Below are 11,958 nucleotides of genomic sequence, written 5' to 3' on the forward strand. Positions count from 1 at the left end.
TCCTTCGATTCTAATTCACAGCCCAAAGTACCCAGAAGCCAGATGGTTTGACAGCAATTCGTAATGTCATTCTTGACAAAGCTAATCAATTAAAAGAGGGATAAGTCCCTCTGCAACTGGATCCTGGACTTCCTAATTCACAGACCACAGTCAGGAAGGATAGGCAACAACACCTCCTCCACGATCATCCTCAACAGCGGTGCCCCACAAGACTGTGCTCTCAGCCCCCTACGATACTCCTTATACACCTATGACTGTGTGGTCAAATTCCCCTCCAATTCGATTTTCAAGTTTGCTGATGACACCACCGTACTGGGTCGGATCTCAAACAATGATGAGACAGAATACAGGAATGAGATAGATAATCTGGTGAACTGGTGCGACAACAATAATCTCTCCCTCAATGTCAACAAAATGAAGGAGATCGTCATTGACTTCAGGAAGCGTAAAGGAGAACATGCCCCTGTCTACATCAACGGGGATGAAGTAGAAAGGGTCGAGAGCGTCAAGTTTTTAGGTGTCCTGATCACCAACAACCTGTCCTGGTCCCCCCATGCTGACACTATAGTTAAGAACGCCCAACAATGCCTCTACTTTCTCAGAAGACTAGGGAAATTTGGCATGTCAGCTACGACTCTCACCAACTTTTACAGCTGTACCATAGAAAGCATTCTTTCTAGTTGCATCACAGCTTGGTAGACTCCTGATCTGCCCAAGACCGCAAGGAACTACAATCGGTTGTGAATGGAGCCCAATCCATCACACAAACTAGCCTCCCATCCATTGACTCTGCCTACACTGCCCGCTGCCTCAACAAAACAGCCAGCGTAATTAAGGACCCCACGCACCCCGAACATTCTCTCTTCCACCTTCTTCCGTCGGGAAAAAGATAAAAAAGTCTGAGGTCACATGCCAACTGACTCAAGAACAGCTTCTTCCCTGCTGCTGTCAGACTTTTGAATGGACCTACCTTGCATTAAGTTGATCTTTCTGTACACCCAAGCTATGACTGTAACACTACCTTCTGCACTCCCTTGTTTCCTTCTCTATGAATGGTATGTTTTGTCTGTATAGCGCGCAAGAAACAATACTTTTCACTGTATGTTAATACATGTGACAATAATAAATCAAATCAAATCAATTAAACAAATTGTAAAACCTTCTGGGCTCATTATGAATACTGTCCCAAGGTCCAGACTATGCACAATTCAACACAGATTTTAAAAACCAACATGAAGAATGCAAAACCACGTAGTCTTTTAACATGAAATATCATTAAGGCAATGCAAAGTGCGGGCAAAGTTCTTCCTTGCCAACTCCAGCGGATTCAGTGGTAAGCAGGGGGAGAATTCGGCAGAGTCCAAAAATCAGTTTTATGCTGGTACGAATTTCCCATGGGATCTTCTGCTGGTGCCTGCACATGGAAGGTCAGGAAACCCACTGAAGGCTGGTGTGAAACTGATTTGTATCCTGCTAATAGAATGCAGACGAAGGCACAACTGCAATTTTCTGTCCACAACCGATTCTCCGCATTGCCATCTTACCAGAAGCTGTCTCTGGAGTTTAAGATGGAGTCTGCCAGCAACCCTGGACCCCAGAACACCACAGATGGATATTCCAGATTCAGTGTCATCAAGTAGTTCTTGCAGCCTCAGTGTATTCTCTAAGTTGCATTTCCTTTCTTCCATGGTGGGTCAATGCTGCTGGTCACCTTTTAAATACAGCTCCCAGATATGATGGCGGCCATGCGCCATTATGCCTGCCCCACTACGAAATACGACACAAAATCACTCGGTGCGAATTATAAGGTTGGCCGGCCTCTGCAATGGGAAACACTCCTATTTACCACCCCCCTGCCATGGGATTAGTCCCAGATGGGTGGACAAATTCTGCACTGAATGTTTTAATTGTGAAATGTGACAAAAAAAGGAAAACTGTTCCCTGTTCTATGTGAAATAAGTTAGCTGTTAAAATGTTTGAAGGAGAATGGAAAAACTGAGTCCATTTCTGATACCACAGAAGTATGAGGAAGGGTACTTGTGGTTGAACATAAATGAAAACTTCAATCACTTTTGATAGAAAGGAATTAGACAAAGCTAGAACTCAACAGGCGGACAAAAAGCAAAAATATATAGGACGGGATCTTGAGCACATGTTCGCCATCTGCGGGACTGGCGGTGTGGCCTCAAGGTGCAGTGAAACCAGGAAGTCGGTGATCTTATGAATAAAATCGCAACTTGTGATTTCCTCTCCAGCGATGTAATCAGATTCACACCCACAATGGGTGTGAGCCTAATTTAAATACATTTTAATGGATTTGAATATAATTAATACTCACTGTTTTTGACCCCCACCCCCAACCTTATATTCACTCTGTGCTATGATGTCGCATCGGTGAGGTTTATACCCAGACATTAACCTGTTGTGGGGATCCCCCAGGGGGAGTAAAGATGAGTAAAGCTCCATGCCCATGCCAACCTGGCAATGTCAATCTGACAATGCCAATCTGACAGGGGGCAGTGTCAGAGGCAGATCACAGTGGGAGTCTCATGGGGGTTTGAACAAAGAACAATACGGCACAGGAACAGGCCCTTCAGCCCTCCAAGCCTGCACCGCTCATGTGCCCAACTAGACCATTTGTTTGTATCCCTCTATTCCCAGTCTGTTCATGTGGCTATCTAGATAGGTCTTAAACGATCCCAGTTTGTCCGCCTCAATCACCTTGCGTGGCAGTGCATTCCAGGCCCCCACCACCGTCTGTGTTAAATATGTCCCCCTGACATCTGTGTTGAACCTTGCCCCCCTCACCTTGAACCCGTGACCCCTTGTGTTCGTCACCTCCGACCTGGGAAAAAGCTTCCCACTGTTCACCTTATTTATGCCCTTCATAATTTTATACACCTCTATTAGGTCGCTCCTCATCCTCCGTCTTTCCAGGGAGAACAACCCCAGTTTACCCAATATCTCTTCATAGCTAAGACCCTCCATACCAGGTAACATCCTGGTAAAAGTTTTCTGTACTCTCTCCAAAGCCTCCACGTCCTTCTGGTAGTGTGGCAACCAGAACTGGACACAGTATTCCAAATGTGGCCTGACCAACGTTCTATACAGCTGCAACATCATATGCCAACTTTTATATTCTATGCCCCGTCCAATAAAGGCAAGCATGCCATATGCCTTCTTGACCATCCTCTCCACCTGTGCTGCCACCTTTAAGGATCTGTAGACTTGTACACCCAGGTCCTTCTGTGTGTCTATACTCCTGATGGTTCTGCCATTTATTGTATAGCTCCCCCTTGCATTAGATCTACCGAAATGCATCACTTCGCATTTATCTGGATTAAATTCCATCTGCCATTTCTCCGCCCAATGTTCCAGCCTATCTATATCCTGCTGTATTCTCTGACAATGTTCATCACTATCCGCAACTCCAGCAATCTTTGTGTCGTCCACAAACTTACTGATCACACCAGCTACATCTTCCTCCAAATCATTTATATATATCACAAACAGCAGAGGTCCCAGTACAGAGCCCTGCGGAACACCACTAGTCACAGACCTCCAACCGGAAAAAGACCCCTCCACTGTTACCCTCTGTCTTCTATGTCTAAGCCAGTTCTCCACCCATCTAGCTAGCTCACCTTTTATCCCGTGAGATTTAACCTTTCGCACCAGCCTGCCATGAGGGACCTTGTTTGAGGGGGATGCTGGAATTCATTTGTACGTGGTGGTGGCTGTGAGCAGACATGGGAGCTGGAGATGCCGGCAATGGTTGTGTGGTGGGGGAAAGGGATCCGACGTTCAGAGCATCGTGGGGATTTCTTTACAATGGTGGCCAAACTTCTTGAAAAACTTAAAATTACTTTGAAAACTTGCAAAGGCAAGGTCTCTATTCAAATAGACGTAGTCAAAATTTATTTAAAGCACAAAAATCATACAAGACAAACAAAATATTAACCGACGGCCAAATAGCTCTGGTTCAGCACTACAAGACCCCTCCAAAGATCTGAGGCACTCAGCCAAACTACAGAACAATTATACCTTCTGTTATCTAAGATACACCTTCTAATTAGCTTAGATTCAATTTCATTCAGTGTTAACATGTCAGTCCAGTACAAGGCAGATTACCTCAGCCAATTGCAATATGCTACTTGACAGAATGATATTCTATTTGTCCATTTAATACCTGACATCTTCCCTCTGGCAAAGCCCACTTCCTGGTTACTATGTTGTTAGAGACGCTTCTACTGTTATACCTTTCCCATAGACGCATTGCCAAGACAGTGAGATAAGCATCTCTCCAGGCCCATTAGAAAGATACTTTCTCATGTTTAGATAATGGATGCCTCTATTTAATACATTATATTTCAATAACTGTGCCGGGATTTTGAAACTACTAATACTCATTCTGCTGACTAATGGACTTCTAACTGCTGAACTTTTAACCTTATCATCATTTCTGCAGCACTTGCATTTTGAACTGAGGAGAACAATACATTTATATATTAAAAATACATGTAACTATTAAAAATACATTTCTAAATCATTTACTATTCCAATATATACTTAAAAATGATATTTCATTCATTTTAATACTGATATTGCATTTACTTATGAGCAAACTGTTAACATTATCTCGTTAGGTAGAATCATTTAACACTTTCCCATTGCACTGTCACTGTAAACTAAAATCTGCCTGTGGATCTAACTAGCTGACCTAAAACCCCCTTCCACACAGGGGGAAAGGGATCTGATGTTCAGAGGGAAGGGGTAAATGCCGGCATTGATTCACTGTTTGTTGGAGGGGGGGGGGGGCATGGTGAGGCTCCACCCCACTGCATGACAGTGTGAAACTTGCTCAGCTGTTTATTTTGGCTGAGTGTGGTAAGATCTGGAGAGAAAACCGACCTCGTTCTCTGGAGAGAAACATGGCGTTTTTCTCACCAGAATCAATACTGCCAAATTCTGGTAAAATCGCTCCTATAATTTTTGAAATTGTGAACTGAATAGAAAGGAGCATCATGTTTTTGAAGGCTTTTGCATCTGCCAGAAGCACAGCGCATACTGAAAGGGTTTCATAAAACATAGTTAGTTAAGGTGAAAATACTTCTCTTCAGTTCTACGATTTAGATTCTTATTAAGCAATGTTTGATTATGTTGATTTTAGTTTACTTGGTACAGTAAAAGTTTTAAATTTTGAAATTCTGTCCATTGGTTCTTTGCATCTGAAAATTAATTTTTTAAAAGTTATCAGGTTTTATGGAGATCACAACAACATCCAAGCAGTGCCTTTTATTAACAAGAGGATTAATTCCCCTAACACTGGAATAATAAGCAGCCAAACCAAGCAAACTAATGGCTCAACAACAATGATATGTACGTATCTTCAGGAAATCAGAGTGCTCCATCAGTTCAAAGGAGAAGACAGAATTTCAGGTTGGCATTTGGATTGTCCAATCCAAACACAGCAGGCACCGCAGAATCTTCAAACTTCACGAGGAAGGGTTATAAAGATGGACATTTGCAGAGCAGAAATATAATAGAACAAGTCTTTAGTTTGTCAAAACAATTCTGATGTTTGGACTGCTTGTGTAATATCTTGCAGTACAATCCCGGATGAGCTGGCAGCATGACTGCTGAATATTGCATGTTACACAGCCACATAATACTGCCACTGAAAAAGTAAAATAAATCTTTGCTGAACAAAGAGCTACAAGATGACAGATTTCAGGAAAAGGATAATCCAAAGCACTATCTATCCCCAATGCCATATAAGTCACTGTGTTAAATGACAGATGTTTGACAGACATTCATTACCCATGAGGCCTTAACAAAACACTTCTACAAACATAAGCTATAAATGGAACCCTTGGGCATGATTTTATTTTATATATTGAACTGTGCACTATTGCAAGCTCCGATGCAGTTGAAAAATAGCTGGTGAAAGTCAACATTTGGCATTAACTTAGCATTTCATTCCATCCTATTTTTAACAAAAATGAGTAAGTCAATTGCTGAATGAATAAACTAAATCTTCTATTTAGAAATTCATTTCTCCACACCAAAAAGGATCAGAATATCAGTTAGAGCAGTGTTTCAAAACTTTTCTAGGCACAACATTTTTTTGATCTCCGAAGTGTACTGATGGAATCCTTGAGAAACATTCTTAATGCAGTGAAGATTTCAACCACAGAAATTATTGTTTTGACGTCACAGGTACAAACACACAAAAACCTAACTTATAGAAGGCTTTACAATTTCATATACATGGGCATGTTTATTATAATTAAGAAGTTATCTTATTTAAAAGTACTCAAGTCCCACCTTTGCCATTTATAAAGGGGGGGGAGTGGTGCGAAAAGTTGGATTCTCGGATTGGACGCGCGCGCGCGCACACACCCTTCTCTCGCATACGCTTGTGCTTAAAAATATCCTCTCGCGCTTAGGTGCCCAACCCACTGCACACGCCCATGCAACCAAACCACCACTTATGTATGTGGTCTTCATGCCCGTCATTCCACTCAAAACACATCACACCCCCACGCCCACCCAGACAGGGCGGCACGGTAGCACAGTGGTTAGCACTGCTGCTTCACAGCTCCAGGGACCTGGGTTTGATTCCCAGCTTGGGTCACTGTCTGTGTGGAGTTTGCACATTCTCCTCGTGTCTACATGGGTTTCCTCCGGGTGCTCCGGTTTCCTCCCACAGTCCAAAGATGTGCGGGTTAGGTTGATTGGCCATGCTAAAATTGCCCTTAGTGTCCTGAGATGTGTAGGTTAGAGGGATTAGTGGGTAAAATATGTAGGGATATGGGGATTGTGGTCGGTGCAGACTCGATGGGCCGAATGGCCTCTTTCTGTACTGTAGGGTTTCTATGATTCTATGATTCTATGACATGGCCACGTGCCCTCCCCACACCTAACTACCCCCTGCCCAACCCCCACTTATGCTGATGCACCTGCCCACCACAACCCGCGTCTATTGAATGCCCACGCTCACTCTCACACCCCCACGTTCCCCCTCCACTCTCTTTCTCACCCACACACTCGCCACACTCTCCCTCTCTCACACACAATAGCCCCACTTTCCCTCACTCGTGCACACTCGCCCGATTCTCCCTTGCTTGTGCACACTTGCCCCACTCTCCTGCACTCGCTCTACTCTCCTGCGCTTGTGCACTCTCATGCCATTCTCCCTTGCTCGCACACTCACCCCACTCTCCCGCGGTCGCGCACACTCGCCCCACACTCCCTGGCTCGCTCACACTCACCCCAGTCTCCCTCGCTCATGCACACTCGCCCCACTCTCCCCGGCTGGCTCACACTCACCCCACTCTCCCTCGCTCGCGCACACTCGCCCCGGCTCGCTCACACTCACCCCACTCTCCATCGCTCGCGCACACTCGCCCCACACTCCCCGGCTCGCTCACACTCACCCCACTCTCCCTTGCTCGCGCACACTCGCCCCACTCTCCCTCACTTGTGCACACTCGCCCCACTCTCCCTCACTCGTGCACACTCGCCCCACTCTCCCTCACTTGTGCACACTTGCCCCACTCTCCCTCACTCGTGCACACTCACCCCACTCTCCCTCGCTCGTGCACACTCGCCCCACTCTTCCTCTCTCGCACACACTCGCCCCACTCTCCCTCGCTCGTGCACACTCGCCCCTCTTCCTCTCTCGCACACACTCGCCCCACTCTCCCTCACTCATGCACACTCACCCCACTCTCCCTCACTCACGCACACTCGCCCCACTCTCCCTCACTCGTGCACACTCGCCCCACTCTCCCTCACTCGTGCACACTTGCCCCACTCTCCCTCTCTCGCACACACTCGCCCCTGTCTGTGTTTCTCTCTCGCACACACTCACCCCTCTCTCTCTCGCACACACTCACCCCTCTCTCTCGCACACACTCACCCCTCTCTCTCTCTCTTGCACACACTCACCCCTCTCTCTCTCTCTTGCACACACTCACCCCTCTCTCTCTCTCGCACACACCCACCCCTCTCTCTCTCGCACACACCCATCCCTCTCTCTCTCGCACACACCCACCCCTCTCTCTCTCGCACACACCCACCCCTCTCTCTCTCTCTCTCTTGCACACACCCACCCCTCTCTCCCTCGCACACACCCACCCCTCTCTCTCTCGCACACACCCACCCCTCTCCCTCTCTCGCACACACTCACCCTTCTCCCTCTCTCGCACACACCCACCCCTCTCTCTCGCACACACTCACCCCTCTCTCCCTCTCGCACACACTCACCCCTCTCTCTCTCTCGCACACACCCACCCCTCTCTCTCTCTCGCACACACTCACCCCTCTCTCTCTCTCGCACACACCCACCCCTCTCTCTCTCTCTCGCACACATTCACCCCTCTCTCTCTTTCGCACACACTCACCCCTCTCTCTCTTGCACACACTCACCCCTCTCTCTCACACACACTCACCCCTCTCTCTCTTGCACACACTCACCCCTCTCTCTCGCACACACTCACCCCTCCCTCTCTCGCACACACTCACCCCTCTCTCTCTTGCACACACTTACCCCTCTCTCTCTCGCACACACTCACCCCTCTCTCTCTTGCACACACTCACCCCTCTCTCTCTCCCACACACTCACCCCTCTTTCTCGCACACACTCACCCCTCTCTCTCTCTTGCACACACTCACCCCTCTCTCTCTCGCACACACTCACCCCTCTCTCTCTTGCACACACTCACCCCTCTCTCTCGCACACACTCACCCCCTCTCTCTTGCACACACTCACCCTCTCTCTCTTGCACACACTCACCCCTCTCTCTTGCACACACTCACCCCTCTCTCTCTTGCACACACTCACCCCTCTCTCTCGCACACACTCACCCCCTCTCTCTCTCGCACACACTCACCCCTCCCTCTCTCGCACACACTCACCCCTCTCTCTCTTGCACACTCACCCCTCTCTCTCGCACACACTCACCCCTCCCTCTCTCGCACACACTCACCCTTCTCTCTCTTGCACACATTCACCCTTCTCTCTCTTGCACACATTCACCCCTCTCTCTCGCACACACTCACCCCTCCCTCTCTTGCACACACTCACCCCCCTCTCTCGCACACACTCACCCCTCTCTCTCTCTTGCACACACTCACCCCTCTCTCTCTTGCACACACTCACCCCTCTCTCTCTAGCACACACTCACCCCTCTCTCTCTCGCACACACTCACCCCTCTTTCTCGCACACACTCACCCCTCTCTCTCTTGCACACACTCACCCCTCTCTCTCTTGCACACACTCACCCCTCTCTCTCTTGCACACACTCACCCCTCTCTCTCTTGCACACACTCACCCCTCTCTCTCTTGCACACACTCACCCCTCTCTCTCGCACACACTCACCCCCTCTCTCTCTTGCACACACTCACCTCTCTCTCTCTCGCACACACCCACCCCTCTCTCTCTCTCGCACACACTCACCCCTCTCTCTCTCTCGCACACACCCACCCCTCTCTCTCTCTCTCGCACACATTCACCCCTCTCTCTCTTTCGCACACACTCACCCCTCTCTCTCTTGCACACACTCACCCCTCTCTCTCACACACACTCACCCCTCTCTCTCTTGCACACACTCACCCCTCTCTCTCGCACACACTCACCCCTCCCTCTCTCGCACACACTCACCCCTCTCTCTCTTGCACACACTTACCCCTCTCTCTCTCGCACACACTCTCCCCTCTCTCTCTTGCACACACTCACCCCTCTCTCTCTCCCACATACTCACCCCTCTTTCTCGCACACACTCACCCCTCTCTCTCTCTTGCACACACTCACCCCTCTCTCTCTCGCACACACTCACCCCTCTCTCTCTTGCACACACTCACCCCTCTCTCTCTTGCACACACTCACCCCCCTCTCTCGCACACACTCACCCCCTCTCTCTTGCACACACTCACCCTCTCTCTCTTGCACACACTCACCCTTCTCTCTTGCACACCCTCACCCCTCTCTCTCTTGCACACACTCACCCCTCTCTCTCGCACACACTCACCCCCTCTCTCTCTCGCACACACTCACCCCTCCCTCTCTCGCACACACTCACCCCTCTCTCTCTTGCACACACTCACCCCTCTCTCTCGCACACACTCACCCCTCCCTCTCTCGCACACACTCACCCTTCTCTCTCTTGCACACATTCACCCTTCTCTCTCTTGCACACATTCACCCCTCTCTCTCGCACACACTCACCCCTCCCTCTCTTGCACACACTCACCCCCCTCTCTCGCACACACTCACCCCTCTCTCTCTCTTGCACACACTCACCCCTCTCTCTCTTGCACACACTCACCCCTCTCTCTCTAGCACACACTCACCCCTCTCTCTCTCGCACACACTCACCCCTCTTTCTCGCACACACTCACCCCTCTCTCTCTTGCACACACTCACCCCTCTCTCTCGCACACACTCACCCCTCTCTCTCTCTTGCACACACTCACCCCTCTCTCTCGCACACACTCACCCCCTCTCTCTCTTGCACACACTCACCCCTCTCTCTCTCGCACACACTCACCCCTCTCTCGCACACATTCACCCCTCTCTCTCGCACACACTCACCCCTCTCTCTCTCTTGCACACACTCACCCCTCTCTCTCTCGCACACACTCACCCCTCTCTCTCTCGCACACACTCACCCCTCTCTCTCTCGCACACACTCACCCCTCTCTCTCTTGCACACACTCACCCCTCTGTCTCGCACACACTCACCCCCTCTCTCTCTTGCACACACTCACCCCTCTCTCTCTCGCACACACTCACCCCTCTCTCGCACACATTCACCCCTCTCTCTCGCACACACTCACCCCTCTCTCTCTCTTGCACACACTCACCCCTCTCTCTCTCGCACACACTCACCCCTCTCTCTCTCGCACACACTCACCCCTCTCTCTCTCGCACACTCACCCCTCTCTCTCGCACACACTCACCCCTCTCTCTCTCGCACACACTCACCCCTCTCTCTCTCGCACACACTCACCCCTCTCTCTCGCACACACTCACCCCTCTCTCTCTCGCACACACTCACCCCTCTCTCGCACACACTCACCCCTCTTTCTCTCTCGCACACACTCACCCTTCTCTCTCTCTCGCACACACTCACCCCTCTCTCTCACACACACTCGCACACACATAGGAGTGTAGCTGATCTGTTGCTCCTCAATACATACAACTTCCATTTACAATACTTGAACAACCCGGATAGAATTGGTATTCTGCTTCTAAGGGAAGAAAAAATTCAAAGCAAAATTAAATTGGAATCCAGAAGTCCTATTCATAGTGGGGAGTACCAATGCAATCTTCCACCAGGTAGCCTCCATTCCAGCTCTATTGTGCAGTGTATACCCTGATCTGAAAACTTCTCCAAGTCAGCATGTTCCTTTCATTTCTGGACTTTCCTGTCAGCTGTGTTCTAATGTGGCAAAACAAACAGTGACATGAGCTCTATTCTTATAGATAACAATACTTCAGGAATACAAAGAACAAACAAAGAACAAAGAACAAAGAACAATACAGCACAGGAACAGGCCCTTCGGCCCTCCAAGCCCACGCCGCTCCCCGGTCCAGGATTGAATCCTGAATCCAGGATCCCCGCCCAATTTTCCAGCCTATCTACATCCTAATATCCTATCCACCGAGCTGTCCCTCACAGCTACGATGCTTTGTTCATCACAACCTATTAACTCACCCCCACCCCCCCCATTCCAGACCATGTGATCTCCAGGGAGAGGCGAAAACCCAGAGTGAAAACCCCAGGGCCAATATGGGGGAAAAAAATCTGGGAAATTCCTCTCCGACCCCCTGAGGCGATCGAAACGAGTCCAGGAGATCACACTGGCCCTGATCGGAAAATGCTTCCCAACCCTATTCATTTCCCCTTCTGCTTTACGAACACCATCTGAATTCCCTGCCCCCGAGACAGGT

General features: G+C 49.1%; 1 protein-coding gene across 1 annotated transcript in view; it reads right to left on the reverse strand.

Moving 5' to 3' along the window:
• The window catches only part of cpa6 (carboxypeptidase A6), a 75,622-nt gene extending 75,552 nt beyond the window's left edge, over positions 1-70 (reverse strand). The window contains exon 1 of the mRNA XM_078215499.1: positions 32-70. Coding sequence (XP_078071625.1) covers positions 32-70 — 39 coding nt within the window. The remainder of the gene's footprint in view (positions 1-31) is intronic.
• Between the last annotated feature and the right edge of the window lie 11,888 nt (positions 71-11,958).

The sequence above is a fragment of the Mustelus asterias genome, chromosome 7 (assembly GCF_964213995.1).
Source record: "Mustelus asterias chromosome 7, sMusAst1.hap1.1, whole genome shotgun sequence".
NCBI classification, from domain to species: domain Eukaryota; kingdom Metazoa; phylum Chordata; class Chondrichthyes; order Carcharhiniformes; family Triakidae; genus Mustelus; species Mustelus asterias.